We start from the raw sequence: 16,319 nt of genomic DNA on the forward strand, positions 1-16,319 counted from the left end.
AATTTTTTAATGTTTATTTTTGAGAGAGAGACAGAGTGTGACTGGAGGTGAGAAGGAGGACAGAGACGGGGAGACACAGAATCCGGAGCAGGCTCCGTGCTGACAGCTCAGAGCCTGACGCGGGGCTCGAACTCACAAACTGTGAGATCATGACCTGAGTTGAAGTAAGATGCTTAACCAACTGAGCCGCCCAGGTGCCCCTACTCTTTTACTTTGTTTATAAAGTGAATTTATTTATATTTATCTTGACTAAGACCAGTTGTGTGTGTGTTTTGCTTTGTCTTCTCATGCTTGGACCATGGACTCTTGAATCAGGATCCTCAGTCATCCTCTTAGAAAGTGGTGTCTCTTCCATTCTCTCTTCTTCTGTAATGAAATTCCTATCAGAAATATGTTTGGCCATCTCGTTCCAAACTCCCAGTCTCTTAAAAGCCTTGTTTTACATTTTAATCTACACCACATTATGGAAAATTCCCTCCTATCTATCTTCACAAATTCTCTCTTCGGCATTGCCTAACTTGTTATTTTAACCCATCCACTGAGGATTTGTTTTTAATTCCAATAGCTAAAATCACCTTCTATTTAATAGCTATGTTTTTCTATTATGTTTGTTTCCTGTTTTAGGTTTCTATTTTTTTCTTTAATGCTTTAATTAATGTAAAATGTATGTCTTTTGTGTTCTATTTCAAACTGTTGTGTTATTTTCTCAAGTTTGAGGAGAAACCGATCATACGCCACACGGCATGTGCTGACTTCCACTGAAGACAGATTGTTCCTTTGTTTGACGTGCAGTGTTCGATGCCGTGTCTCCCTTTAACAGGGCGTGCCTCCCTCCAGAGCCTGGATCTTAAGCCGTTCTCTGGAGGCTTCCATGTATGCTCTGCCTGAAACATCACACAACCATAAATCTGAGTCCAATGTTTAGATTAACTTCCCATTCTGGATCCCACAAGGACTGCAGAGGTTCAGGTGTATCTAAATTTCTTCCAGTATTCTGTTTTCGGTCCCCTAAGTGCTCAGTGAGGGTAAAGGGCAGCCTTCCCCCTGCAGAACTTCCTGAGGGCCACAGAGTCTCAGCTCCTGCCCCTCAATTCTGGGCTTATCCATTCCTCTATTCAAAGATAACAGTGGGGGCACCTGGGTGACTCAGTCGGTTAGGCCTCCGGCTTCAGCTCAGGTCAGATCTCACATTCGTGGGTTCGAGCCCCGCGTCAGGCTCTGTGCTGACAGCTAGCTCAGAGCCTGGAGCCTGCTTCCAGTTCTGTGTCTCCTTCTCTCTCTGCCCCTCCCCCTCTCATGCTCTGTCTCTCTCTGTCTCAAAAATAAATAAAACATTAAAAAAAAAAACAAAGACAACTGTGCTCTTTCTCCTTTTTCACTTGTCCTTGGAATTTTTTTTTTTGTAATCTCATTCATGGTTTTTTAAACTTTATTAAATTTTACTGAGTGAAATCAGCAGGAGACATTTCATGTTATTTTAGGTCTCTCCCTTGCTGGTTCCCGAACTCTCTGACACTGAAACCCACAACAGCCTCGAACTGCCTATGTCCTCACTCTCTGTGTGTGGGAGAGAGATGCACATATACCTTCTCAAGTCCTGGCTATCATTTTGTGTTTTCTGTCACACACAGTCAAAAATAATCCTGATATACCTTTGACTATTTAGATTGGAAAATAGAGGACGAGCAAGACACATTAATATTGTCAAAAAAAACAAAGGAATCGCCATCCTTGCTTCATGAAAGCATTTTTGAAATGGGTTGTAATGGAGACAGAAGAAAAGGGTGTTGTTGGCGTTGTAATGCGTTGCCTTGGTGCGTGCAAATGAGTAAAATTGCCTCCACGCTTCTCTTTCTGCTTTTTAAAAGTTCTCTACATCATCAGAGACATAACAAATGAACGTGCGTTTTAGGAAGATAAGAAATAGAAAAGGAGGGCAGAAGTTGAGAAGGATACCCACTACCCACGCATCTTCTTCATCGATTCAGCCCCAAGCACAACCCAGCACATTTCCACCGCACTCCTGCCTTCTCAAAATAAGTGTGAATAAAATAGAATACTATCATCATGGCCCTGATGCCTCCTCCATCCCTTCTCTTCATTCTCAATCTGAAAACCCTGTTTCATTGCATTTATTAAGTGTATTCATCTCAAATTTTATAGCCAAGTACCGTCCTTCTAATGATGTCTCCTTCTAGTAATCTAGAACCTACCAGGAACCCAATATGCACACACGGAGGCCCTTCTCAGTGGAGACCTTGCACACACAGTGCGCTGCTCGCCACAGACCGAGTCTGCAGTTACCTGGCCGTCCGGCTGGCGGGGTCTCCTCGCGGTCACTGCTCAGGATCACAGCCAGGCCCCCCGAGCGCGCAGGGAGGACCGAGCGGCTGAGGTCCACGCGCGTCAGGCTCTCGGGCTCTCTCCCCGAGCCCCCCGCAGCATCCCGTGGGCCGTCGCCTCCTTCCTGTTCTTGGCCTTTTCTCCAGGGCGTCAGCACGATGTGAACGATGCTCTGCTGATCCAGGTCACAGCTCTGTGTGGGAGCAAGGCGGACACAGACCAGAAAGCACAGCGTTAAAATGCCAAGTCAGGTTCACCTCGTCCTCCATCTCAGAGTACGCCAAAGAGTCTAAAATCTGTTCAGGTCCAAGGCTGCACGCAGTCACGGGACGTAAGAAAAGAGCCAAGTGTGACTGATCACGTTAGATACACCTCCCCTGGCAGCAGGCTGACAGCACTCACACGTGTGTGTTACACACACAACACTGCCCTGGGCCCACGACCCGGAATGTGGGGACAAAGGAACAGGGCGACAGAAAACTAGGGTAAAACTCAAAGCAACATGAAATTTAGCAGAACAAATATGAGCCTCACCGCACACAGCAGCACAGTGAAAAGCAATATTCTCTTAAAACTGATTTACTTCAGACGTGACGTCTCCTCCCAATGATCAAATATAAGTAGTGGCATTCAACTCCATTTAAAAAAGCGCAGAGAGTTGGTTACTGTCAATTACGGGGCATTTTTCTGTACAGTGGAAAATAACTGCAACTGCATTTACGGTGGATTCCACAGGCACTGCCACGCCACCAGCAACACCAGCAGCACGGCGGTCTGGAAGCAAGTGCAAAGCAGACCCAGGCCATCCCCGGACTCATCCGCCATCCCTGCTGATTTCACAAGTACCATCAGTGAACATTTGCAAAAACGCTCTGCGTTGATACATTAATGTGTATGAATGGGACACTTGAAAATTTAGTAGAATTAAAGTGAGAAGTCACATAATTTGCTAGGACAAAAACTAGACTGCCCAAGATCAAAGCCAGGTCTCAGAATACTGAGTGCAGGGGGCAGCAGGGCGGGTCAGTGGGTTAAGCATCTGACTCTTGATTTCAGCTCAGGTCATGATCTCATGGTTCTTGAGTTCAAGCCCTACATCTAGCTCTGCACTGACAGTGCCGAGCCTGCTTGGGATTTCCTGTCTCCCTCTCTGTGTGTCTCTCCCCTGCTCACTTGCTCTCTCTCTCTCTCAAAATAATAGGTAAACTTAAAAAAATAGAATAGCTACTGGATAGAAAGTCACTCCTCCGTCTGCAGATAGAGATCCCCGAATTTCACTATCTACCAACTACCTGCTGTCACCCTCTCATTGCCGCCACGTTCAAAGGACACCCATGCAAACACAGCGTTACTGATAACAGTCGGAACTGTCCCCTTGCCCCCTCCAGCGCTCCACCATTGACCCAGCAAATGTTTCAGAGTGACACCCACCGTGTGTCTGCCTTTCCTGCAGCCGCACCATCGGGGACTCAGAAGGTACCAGGATACCCTCGGGTCCTGAATCCCCTTCCTACCTCTTCCCATCCCATGTCCCGGACCACTGCCCTGGGGACACACCCACTCTCCCTGTCGTCTGTCCTCTCAGCTGTGTGCGTCAGGACTGAAGCTGTGGTCATGGGTCCTCACTCTCTGCTCGCTTAGCCTGTCCCGACCTGACTGCCCCATTTCTGTCAGAGCACCACCCTCCCCCCTGGTATCCAGGCGTCAGGTTCTCCCGGCCTCCGACAGCTCTGATCATCCTCCTGCATCTTCTAATGGCTTCAGGGGAATCACCACCTTGGGCTCCTCTGCCCTCCCCCTTACGTGCAGCAAGGACTCAGAAACAGCCTTCACACCTTCCACTCCTTACTTCCCAATGGTCACCTCCCCATTTTCATCCTTCATCATCACAGAAACTCTGCAATTGCTCCCTGACCTCCCATCTCTCCCTATAATCCATTAGAAGCAAGTTTCTGTGACGGGCCACATAGTCTTCTAAGGTGTCTCACTATTACCTGTTAAAAAGGGTCTGACAGCTCATCATCATCCTCAGGTGTGTTCAGACTTTCTCCTCTCTAGACCACCTGTCTGATGATTGTATCTCCCTCCCCCTCCTTAACTGGACCCAGGATAGATTCACTCTCCTCTCGCCTACTCCTGTCCTTGAGTTGGGCTCAGTCATGTGATTGGCTTCGGCCACCATGATTGAACCAGGGCCTTCAAATGTATCTGCACCGCTGCTGGGGGCAGCCATGGAGCGCCTGGGGGAAGTTTCTGCCCAAGTGCGTAGTGCCCACAGCTGGAGCACGGCCAGGGCACATGTGACCCTGCTGGACGCAGGTCGGCCCCACAGGCCCCCGGCTGACCTGAAGGAGACACTTATCAGTGCATGGCACTGAGATGCTGTGGCTGTTTGTTAGGCATAAATAGCTGACAGTATCTGTTTTCCATTCTAAGTGGACTAACAGACATTCTATCACTATTTATCATGGCTAACGTGTGCAGCCAGAGCTCTAGAAACTGTACATGGCCTTTAGCCTGAGTTATTTCAAATCAACCAACATCAAGAGCTGAGTACACTTGAGCGGGCTTGCGGGGGCAGGAGTTTTGCCATAAGGAGACACAGCTGAGAATTAGTATCCCAACATCCCCTGAGGCTTTTATCCCTAGTGTGTTCTTTTCAAGGAGGCTAAAGACTTCAGTCAGATAAAATTCCTCTGTCTACATCCAGGACTTATGTGCTTCATGTGATCCTCTCAGATAAAGTCATGCCTTTCTTCCTCATCTGAATGCTGGAAATCTTTTCCTGCCACGCGCTTCTTCCTGCAGTGGTCAGAGCTTCGGCAGTATTTGTGGTGTGTGTGTGTGTGTGTGTGTGTGCGCCTCAGACTGAATTTAGAAATTCTTGAGAACTGGGCCGTGCTTATATTTTTACTTCCCAGAATGCTTCACCCAGCGCTTTGAACCTAACAGATACAGAAGATACATCAGTGAATGGAAAAGGGGAGGGACAGGCTGAGAAACAAGAAAGAAGGAACAAATATAAATAGTCATCAGCTCAAGACCTAAAGTGCTCCCTGGGGAACCAGAAGGCTGTGGAAGAAAGAACGTGGAATTTAAAGCAAAATAGATGTAATTTATTAGCTGTTTAATTTTTGGCAAATTACATTTCCTCCCTAAGTGCTAGTTTATACATCTGTCGTTGGTGGCAATATCACCAACTTCGAAGACTACTCTGAAGTTTAAGCAAACAGAAGAACAGACCCCAGTGCACAGCAGTAAGTCAATACCTAGTTGTTAGTATTGGTATCACCATTTAGGAGTTTTGAAAACTTGGGGCGCCTGGGGGGCTCAGTCGGTTAGGCGTCCGGCTGCAGCTCAGGTCATGATCTCATGGTTTGTGGGTTCGAGCCTCGCAATGGCCTCTGTACTGACGGCTCAGAGCCTGGAGCTGCTTCAGTTTCTGTGTCTCCCTCTCTCTCTGCCCCTCCCCTGCTCATGCTGTCTCTCTCTGCCTCTCAAAAACAAATAAGAAAAATAAAAATAATTTAAAAAAAAGAAAACTAAATAGGATTTGTCCCTGATCTTGTACATCAATAAAGCCTCCAAATCCTATTAGGCTGTGCCACTCACACAGTCCACCTTGGAAAATGGACACAATAGATAGAATAAGCAGATGCTATAGATGTGACAGTCACTCTGGCAGCATTCCAGCTTCCTGTGAACTAGAAATTGATTAAAATATGTACAGATATAGATATTACTATATACATATATGTATATATATCACTATATGCTCAGATGTCGTAAAACATATAAAGAACCTCAGTAAATTCACAGAGGCTGCTAAAATTTGACAAATATGGAAGAAATCCAATTACTGAGAATTTCCTTTCAAATCCAGATTTTTCGAATGCTCAGGGTAGAGCGGGAGAGGGGATAGGAAGACCCCGAGCAGATTTCAGTAGTTACAGGGATATGTATAGAACATATTTCCCTCGGTCTCCATCCAGGGCTCTGAGATCATTAATTGCTTAATTTTTTGACTTCTCATGAAAAAAATAGCGTGGACCTCAGAAAGCAGTCCCTTTGCCAGATGGCGTGACTGCACATCACACTGGTACAGTTCAAAGCCGCATTAATAACACATTCTAGGGATGATAGATTGGATAAAGTCTAGTGATCTGGCCCCTCTAACGCCCAGAATAATGCTTAGTTCTCCCTGTATAGGAAACATTCCTCAGCTTTGGGAGGTAGAGATTTTCAGGAAAATAGCAAGAGTTCTCCAACATGCTTTAAACTTCCTCTGGACAAAAACAATGTCTGCTTTTTTTTCGTTTCCTTGATAAATAGAATATGGCCTCACAAACAGGAAACACATTACATTTGTGTTTTGTTATAACTTATAATTCAACAAGGTGACATAGATTGTCTAGTGTCGATGAACCAAGTAGTCAATTTGTACCACTGGACTTGCTCTTATGCTTTCAAATGGAGCCTGGGCCCACCAGGGACTGAGACATCTGTATCTTGGACACTTTCTCTACAAGACCTTCGATTTGGAGACATCCCGGTGTTAATAAAACATCTGTGGGAACTGTTTCACAACCAATGGCCATCTCTCACCCATTGGGCCATTATTCAACAATATCCAAGAAATTGATGTATTTTTCCCTTTCCAAAAAGGAGTCCCTTTGCTGACATGTAGTTAGGATTCAAGTATTTGGAAGTCCGGTAATCCCCTTAGAACACTGGAAATAAGCAAAACTCGAAAAACCTACCAGCGCTTTTCAAAATAATCTTAACCTTTGAGACCTTGTAAAAACAAGTAACATTATTCTAACAAGAAAATTCCTGGGGATTGAAAAGTTATTGGAATGTTTCCCAAACACTTAAAGAAGGTTAGACAGACAACCTCTAAAATAATTAACAATGAGATTCAAAAAGTCAATAATGTCACATTATTAACAAAGTGCTTTCATCTTCTATAGCAATAACTATTATATTAATAAAAGTAAAGTAAGTACATGACATTTTTGAGCTTTAGCTAGTCTCCAGACTGCATTACAAGGTTTTTGATGCAGTAAGTTGTTTCATGTTCCCAGAGTCCTTGGAGGGAGGTGCTGTTACCATCCCCGAGCGTGTTTTAGGAAAGACAGATCTGTGACCACCACAAATAAAGCTCTTTATTTTACTGGCTGTTCAATTCAATCACACCTGACAGAAGATGAAAGGGAGCCACAGAGGAGTTCATGACAGGTTCAATGTCACCCAGCTCCTAAGTGTGAGACCAAGGGAGAAACCCAGGCTGAGGACCCCCATTCTCCTTCTCCGCCTCCCCCAGGCTCCACAGTGTGGCTGCTGAGAAGTGTGCGGTGTGCGGGGCAGACGGGGCAGGACGAGAGCACAGGGGCCATCGTGAAGAACAGGGTTTGGAAGCCACACGGACAAGCCCCAGGGACGAAGGGACGATCAGGAGGAAAGCCAGACACCCAGAAGCTTTAGTAGACAGCCCCACTGGAACTGAGTCAATGGAGGAAGCAAACCAGAGTGTGGGCGGATCTGATTAAAAACAAACAAGATAACAAAGTCATGAAGAGAGTAAGAACCAGGGCCAGTAACACAGGAATTTGTCAAAGCAGGTAAAGAACTCGGGTGAAGGTAGCCTGGAAACAAGGCGACACCCCAGAAGACCAGTCCCAGTAAGCAACTCGCCGCTCCTTGGGGTCCCAAGCCCCCAAGAAGCCAGCACTTAGCATTCAGTACTGCGCTTACTTTCCTATGTGTTTCTCTCTGTTGCCACGCAGTGCCACCCTCAAGAAAAGAAACTGCATCTCTCTAATGCTGAGGTAGCTCTTACAGAGACCTGCCCGTGGCACTGGTCCACCTGGGTTTGTTCAATGACTCAGTGACCTCATAAAGCACATATCCAGAGTGGCAGCCATTTTGGAGGTGAGGTAACAGTCAGACGGCTTGTGTGACTCACCCAAGCTCTGTAACCCATGTGTTCTGGCTGTCAACCCAGAGCTTTTTCAATAATCAGCTTTGAACTATTCAAATACTCTGCTTCCCCTCCCTGAAGGCAGGATGTAGGCAGCCATGTTGGACAGAACTCCTGCTGGCTTATCTGTCCGGCCCTAGGGACGAGTCCACACTGGTGGGCATGCTCTGCCAAGCCCCGTGAGCATTAACTTAGTCAGGTCATCTTCTCTCCAGTCTGCAAACCGCTATTTCATCCTACAAAAATGCCTAAACGATTTCAATGGGAAGGCTATCCTATTGTGTGACCGACTTTACATCTTAAGGTCTGAGAAATCTCCGATTTCCATTTGCAATTTTAACCACACACATTTTTCCCCTCAGAAAAACAATAATACGATCAGCCAAGAATTACCAGATAAAAGATTTCCTAATTTAATAGGCTACGTTGTTATCATATGTTCATTTGAAAAATCGTTTTGACACGAAGGAGGTCTTTCTTAGATAATTTGACAAATGATCTCAATAAAAAAGAAACACTTTTTTACACAACTCAAATTTTCCTTTCTTAAACAACTCAAATTTTCTTTTCTTCTGCCGTTAAAAACACAGAATGCTTATTAGTTGCTTCTTCTGATAATAACTTTTCACAAACATGTTTCTGTACAAGCTTTTAATAAATGCATTTCCTACGTCAGAGGAAGACAAAATGGCAATTATTTAGGAGGACAGATATTTTTAGATGGAACGGTTGAAAAATATTTTCTACGGTCACAGCTACCAAGGCGACACCATGGATAAGGCAGCGCGAGCCTAGAGACGTTCCGAGGAGACTCAGAATAACCCGGAAGGCATCATTCCCAGGGGTTTCTCTTGAACTCCAGTCCCCTCCAGAGTCTTCGGTGAACACTAAATGCCAATTCATATTAATTGGGTGAGAATAGAAACTGTTCTTTCAGCCTGAGCTTTCATTTTTTCTTAGAGATTTGTAGAAGATGGCTGTTTTGTGATTTATGCTTTGAATTTATTTCACATTTCTTATGATGGGTTTTCATTAGAATCAAAGATATTATGCCACATGGAGATAATGAAAGGCCCCTTCTCTGGCCGCTGAAGGCCAAGGAATGCAATTGCTGTGAAGGGTCAATTAGCCCCACGCTAATTAGCCAGTGTGGGTCAGAGCGTGACCTCCGTGTCCCTCCCACCAGGGCCGGGGGCCATTTTGCTGCTCATTAGGATCCAACAGGAGAGGAAGGGGACAAATGGGCACCGATGGCCTTCTCTACCAGGGAGCTGGGGAGTAAACGATTTACTGCAGGGGGGTGTGAGTCCTGTGTGCAGGGGTGAGGTCTGGGGTCCCCTCGGTCCACGCATACCCTTTCCCAGATATACAGGTAACTGATTACCAGCCCTATGCCTACGGAACCACGTTAAATCACGTTTTCTATTGTCAGCTTGACAAGAAGTGTTTCAGTGTTGTTTCTTTAAATATTCTATTACTAGTTACGATAAATATGATAAACCGTTAGAAATATATACATGGAGTTTTCCAACAGAGTTCAATTCGTTTCTAAAAGTCATACGCATGCTTATCGTATTCATGGGGGAGGGTGGGCCGCAGGGTTAAGACGCACGCTCCTTCTCAGGCACATGCGACTATCAGATGAATCCTGAACAAGAGTCCGTTTTGTATTATGTCATCTTCCTATAGAGATTTTGCCCCCTGTTGATACAACTCTAGGAAAAAATAAGTGCATGCAAACTGTCCGCCTGAACTCATTGTGTATGATGCCTCTCTCTCACTGCGCTTTCTCTTTTCCCAAAACTCAGTGGAAATTTATTACTGCCAAAGTGATTTTGCGTGTAATGTGGAGAGAAGATATGTTGCAGCAATGAGGCCATTTCAAGAAAAAAAATAATAGGATAAGGATGAAAACATTTATGTCCTTTTTTGGCATTTATTCGTTGCTAGGCCCTAAAAAAAATGCGGGCCACCATTTTGTTCTGCAATTTGTTTCTGGTTTCCTCGTCTTCATCCCTCATGTATTTCCACTTTCTACAAGAATCTGATGATCTTCGGATGTTCTCCCCTGTCTTCCTCTCTGCCCCACCCCCTCCCCACATTACCCATCTGCCCTATGCTGCCACTGTCTTTCTTTCTTCCTTCCTTCCTTCTTTCCTTTTCTTTCTTTCTTTCTTTCTTTCTTTCTTTCTTTCTTTCTTTCTTATCTTTGATCACTTTTATGGGTTAAGATATCCTTTGTCTCGGGGCACGTGGGTAGCTCAGTAGTTAAGCATCCCACTTCAGCTCACAATTGCTGAGCTTGAGCCCCACATAGGGCTCTTTGCTGTCAGCACAGAGCCTGCTTCGGGTATACTGTTTCCCTATTTCTCCACCCCTCATTCATCTGTGCTCGCTCTCGCTCTCTCTCTCTCTCTCTCTCTCTCTCTCTCTCTCAAATGTTAAAAAGTAATCTAAAAGAAGAAAAATGATATCCTTTGTCTAACTTAGTCTTACATACAGAATAACATGGTAATTTTTACTTTTGGGTACAAAATCCAGCAAGATTTGTGCCAAAAGTCTAGCTATAAAGATTGTTTAGGGCCATTCAGACCATTTCTGCTACCTTCTAGGCTTGCAAACATGACTCATTTCAGTCATGTTTCAGACACTGTAAGTGTCTCCCAGACTCTGTGAAATATCAGGACTTCCTAAAGGAAGTACATAAACATTTCAGATGAAGAATATTGAGAAGAGTGGCGGAGAAAAGCCGTAGGAATGTTTTATTTGCACTAAACTACTTTCTACCTCAAGGTCCTGTGTGTTTCGTATATCTCACCTGTGCCGTTTTTCTAATCCATGATTGCTCTTGTGTGAACACGAGAACCAAAAAGAATTAGGTGTGTCCTCTGTGTGGCTTACAGCCCAATGTGGGTTAATAGGAACTCACCAACTAAGCACAGAAAAATAAGCTGATTAACTCAAGGAACCCACGAACCATGAGATCATGACCTGAGCCAAAGTCGGACGCTTAACCGACCGAGCCGCCCGCACCCCAAGGTTTCAGTAAGTGCCAACCTGGAACAGAATAAGTTTGGTTCGGTTTGCTTTGGTTTTCCAGTGTAAGTAACATACGGCGTTAAATTGTCTTCAGATGTACAACGTAGGGATTCAACAATCTTATGCATTAGTCAGTCAGTGCTCATCATGAGAATAAGTTTATGTTACTTCATGTCTTTAAAAGAATCTATTAGATGACACAGTCAATGCTTATTTCAAATCAGTAGAAACCCAGAGTAATAATTTGATTCTCTGATTATCTAAAATAGATCTCTTTCCCTCCAAAAACACACTAACAAACAAACAAAAACAAATCTCTCTCAGGGGAAGAAAAAGCCATGAAGTCAAACATCTAACACAGAGCCTTAAGGAAAAAAATGCGTGCTAGGGCGCCTGGGTGGCTCAGTCAGTTGAGTGTCCAACTCTTGATGTGGGCTCAGGGCAGGATCTCCCAGTTCATGAGATCAAGCTGCACGGTGGGCTTTGCTAACTGCATGGTGTCTGAGATTCTCTCTCTGTCTCTCTCTCTGTCTCTCTGTCTCTCTGCCGCTTCCTCACTCTCTCTCTCAAAATAAAAAAATAAATATTTAAAAAGCAGGGGAGGAGGAGGGAAAAAAGAAAAGAAATGTGTGTCTACTCTAGAAGGGAGAAAAACAACCAGGGGTCACGTATCCTTAAATACGACAGCTTCTCTACTGCCATAGAGGACAATACAGCCAAGTACCATCACCCTCACCAGGGGGCCACCCAGTCAGTCTGAGCTCCCGCCTGTCCCTTAGACCTGGGGGAGCTTGACAGGTAGAGTAGGGGAGGGCACCCCAGAGTAGGGCAGGATGGGGAAGACAGTAGTCCGTCAAGCTCTTCAGGGGCAAAGGAGAAAGGAGAGATGACAGGCATCTCTATTTATTTTTTTAAACCGACATGGAGATAAACAGTTTCACTCCTTACCTGTAAATTTCTCAAGTTTCCAGCCTCAGGTTTACATTTAAGATATAAACACAACACAGTGTTCCTTATGTCAGCTCCTGTTTCATGATCTGGACATCTTGTGTCATGTGTCAGGTCTCTGTTACGAAGCTGTTCTCCTCTATCACACCTGGATTCCAAGCATCTGCCCTCCAGACCTCAGCTCGGAGGAAGGCATTGAACGTCTGTGCAAACCGGGACAAAAGCCTAGACTCTGACAACCAACGACAAGAAAGGATAAGTGGTATTCATTTCCTCCGCTTCAGCTGTTGGTCCTAACTAATTCCTTCCTGTCATCATTTATTCAGGAGAAGCACTGTGTCAAGCCCACCGCCACCCCAAGTACATTGCTGAGGGTGACAGTGTGTGCAGCCGGGTACCCTGCTTCTCCACGAGCCACAGGGCCACCCGCGGGTAAGTGAGAGAGGCGGCGGGCTGGGCAGCAGCTCCAGCTCTGAACCTTCACTCAGAAGTAACTGGTAAATATTGTCTGGGATATTTAAAAAAAAAAAACACTTTTCTAAATTTATCTCACAAAACTTACTTATAAGGAACTTCCTTTCAGATTGTTGTCTGAGTTTTCTACATTTCCATAATGCACATTTGGTAGGCATGAGGATTGAATAAAAGTTCAGCAGAGGCACATTCAGGCTTTCCTGGGGATAAATCAGTTGAAGAAATTTACAAAAGTCCATTGTTTTGGGTGTGATATTTGGGGACTCGGACACTATGTCCCTTAAAGTCTGAGGACAGTGTTTTTCCATCCTTCTCTAATAAAAGCTAGTGAAAACCCACAGGTGACAGGTCAGGCCATAGATTTACAGATGATACATTTTACTTGTGCCTATAGTAACTCAAGTTACTTCCTCTGCTCTGGTAGAGAGAGAAGAAAGGCACTATGGGAGTTGACTTATAAATGAGTTTCTGAGAGAATCCATCAAGACAAAAGCTTCACTTCAGAAAGACGGGGCCCAGTACTGTACCCGGATTTACAGGGCACCCTAACCTCCTTTTCATTTTAATCTTCTTCCAACTAGAAGAAGTATAGTGGGTTTACTCAAAATCCGTGTCCATCTAGAATGTGAACTTTTTTGAAAATAGGGTCTTTGTAGGTGTAGCTAGCTGAGGTTTTCAAGAAGAAATCATCCTGGGTTTAGGGCCTTCCTAAATCCAATAACTGATATCTTTGTAAGAGGAGAGGACACAGAGGCACACAGAGGAAAATGTCATGTGAACATGGAAGCAGACATTGGGGAGACACCTCCACAAGCCAGGGAACTCCATGAGTCACCAGAAGCTGGAAGAGGAAGAGGCAATCTTCCCTAGAGCCTTCTGAAGAATTATGACCCTACGGACCTGATTTCAGAATTTTTGGCTCCCAGAACGATGAGCAATAAATCGGTGTTGTCATAGGCCTCAATGCTTGCATCTTCGTTACAACAACCCTGCCTTGCAAACTCACAAATGAGGAAAAACATTCTGGTCAGAGGGAACAAGATGTGCAAAATTGGGGGTGAGAGACATAGGGAATTGGGAAGAAGAAAAGCTCGCATTTATTTGGGTGGGAGTAAGATACTTGTAGGCAGAGTCATATACAGATGCCCCCCGCCCCCGCCCGAAGAGCTCCTGATTTGGCGTTCCATAACGCCAACAACCCCCACACGTTTGTCCGTGTTTATTTAGAGGAGACTCTGCAAGAGTAGAAATGAGGAGAGCTGTTAGTAGCAGCCACTGTCACTAATCGTTTCCTCTTTGGTTCATTGTGGTCAGGTGACATGCATCCTGGTCTATTCAGGACTGTTGAGGTAACACCTGTTGGCCCCCCTGTAACTGTTAATAGTTCCCCTTTAACTATCATGTCTCCCAGTCTGAAAGACAAATCATATGGTTTCCCTATTCAGAGACACCATGGCACTCAATAGCCATTGAATATGTAGGTTTTGAACACTTAATGAAAGAATTATAATAGCAATCATAGCTAGCATTTTTTGAATTGTCTACATACTGGGCACGGCGCTCAGCATTTTCTCCTCTTACTCTGTGCAATGCCGCAGTGAGACAGGTACTATTAATATCCTCATTTTATAGATGAAGTGTAAAGAAGGGAAGTCATTGCCAAAGGTCACACGTAGCTACTAATGGGCTGAGCTGGGATAAAAACAAATATTTGTGTGGCACAACAGTAACTGTGTCACAAATCCGTTTCATAAACATCATCACATTCAATCTCACCTAATACTTTACCTGACCCTTTTTCAAATGTTGTGTTCAGTATTTTAACAGAATCACTTAGGGTTTAGGAAGGCTAAATTAATTAGCCAAGATCACACAGGAGTTTCTCCACAGGAAGTGGGCTTCCATCCAGGTCAAAATCTGCAGAAAAAACCACCTGGGGGGCTGACAAGAACAGATTTTCGCCTCCCGTTCTGGACTTCTGGAATCAGAATCAGGAGGGGTAGATCCTGGAAATCTGCATTTTGAATCCTCTCCCCAGTACTCTCAATGTGAAGTCAAAGGTTGAGAATTTCTATCAAGGTCCAGACCTGGATGCGCATTTGGCCTCTGGCCTCTCAGTCCCAGAGATTCCGCATCCATGTGAAATCCTCCTTTCTGGGCCCACAGGCATCCTGTGTTCCCTCCTAAACCCTCTTCAGCCTCCGCCCAAGTAGCTCACTGATGTGCCCCACACAGACATGCGCGGTCAGCGTCTTGACTCACCCGGAGGGGGCAGGACGAGGTTGCCCTGTGCAGGCAGGCTCTGGGGCCTGAGGATCCTGAAAGAGTGAAGAGTGCCATCTGCTCTCAGGGTCACACTCCCGGAACCCTCAGTCAGACATTCCATCAGACTGGGTTTACTCGAAATCGGACAGGGGAGATTTAGTTTGTGATGCAAGCTCTTCTAATGGGTCATAGTGACTAGAAGAGAAAGCAGATTATACAAATGTGCATAGAGAGAGAGCACAGGGCCAGTTTTTGTGTCAGACCTTCACAAACTACCAATATCAAACGTGGCATCAATTATTTTAAAGGGCAAATCCTGGAATTAACATACAAATAGTAACACTTCCGGGTGTCCAAAGGCATGTGTCATCTCTAAGGCTTGATGTGTTGAGTAATTTGTAAACCTATAAAATGTTTGGAGCAGCACAAAGTGAAACCAACAACAGAAAACAGACTTTAAGTCAAGTGAAGACCTAATGAATAACTTCGCTTTTCCTCGTTTTATAATCTAGCACACCAGCTCTTCTGAAATACACCAAACTCAAAAGGAAAATGGGCAAAGGAGACAAGCACACCCAGGGATGCTGACCTTGACATCTTTCAGGGGCAAAGAATCTGAAATAAGGGAAAGATTTGGCAAATGTAAAAATTTTTTCAATACATTGATTTTATTAAGTCTCTGTGGGATTGTGGGGGAGGTAACCTAGCACAGAATCTGTCAGAACAAAACCTATTAGGACAAAGAAAAAAAAAAAAAGGTTGGGGCACCTGGGTAGCTGAATTGATTAAGCATCAGACTCTCAGACTCTAAATTTCGGCTCAGATCATGATCTCATGGTTCATGGGATCGAGCCCTGCGACAGGCTTCTCGCTGCATGGAACCTGTTTGGGATTCTCTCTCTCTCCCTCTCTCTGTGCTTCCCCAGCTCATAATCTTGCTCTCTCTCAAAATACATAAATAAACTTCAAAAAAGGGGATAACATTGGATCCACAGACATTGCATGTGTATATATGTATTATATTTATTAATACATATACACATAATATAGCATACTTATCCTAGAAGAAAATATGAATGCACTCTTTATCCTGAATCTTTAAAACTATGATGCAAAATCTATGATGCAATATAATATTAATACCCTTAATAACATTAAAAATAGCCTTTCCATGCAAACATTACAAAAGCAAAGATAAAAAACAAACAAAAAACAGACTCTTAACCACCGAGAACAAATAGAGGGTTTCCCGAGGGAGGGGCTGGAGAGA

At 44.5% G+C, this 16,319-nt stretch overlaps 1 protein-coding gene and 2 long non-coding RNA genes across 3 annotated transcripts in view; 1 reads left to right on the top strand and 2 right to left on the bottom strand.

Moving 5' to 3' along the window:
* Positions 1 to 16,319, bottom strand: part of PRKN (parkin RBR E3 ubiquitin protein ligase) — a gene marked incomplete at its 5' end in the record, with an annotated part of 1,091,762 nt that overhangs the window by 881,336 nt on the left and 194,107 nt on the right. Inside the window, one exon of the mRNA XM_029943267.1 lies at positions 2,305 to 2,536. Within this exon, the coding sequence (XP_029799127.1) occupies positions 2,305 to 2,536 (232 nt within the window). The remainder of the gene's footprint in view (positions 1 to 2,304; positions 2,537 to 16,319) is intronic.
* Positions 7,485 to 8,202, bottom strand: LOC115296057. Its single transcript, XR_003910708.1, has 2 exons — positions 8,098 to 8,202; positions 7,485 to 7,884 (listed from the first exon to the last, which is right to left on the bottom strand). It is a non-coding gene; the product is annotated as an uncharacterized LOC115296057 (long non-coding RNA).
* On the top strand, positions 8,335 to 13,740 carry LOC115296056. The gene is made up of 4 exons (XR_003910707.1): positions 8,335 to 8,627; positions 9,079 to 9,235; positions 12,637 to 12,742; positions 13,522 to 13,740. It is a non-coding gene; the product is annotated as an uncharacterized LOC115296056 (long non-coding RNA).

This window comes from Suricata suricatta, chromosome 7 (genome assembly GCF_006229205.1).
Source record: "Suricata suricatta isolate VVHF042 chromosome 7, meerkat_22Aug2017_6uvM2_HiC, whole genome shotgun sequence".
NCBI lineage: Eukaryota > Metazoa > Chordata > Mammalia > Carnivora > Herpestidae > Suricata > Suricata suricatta.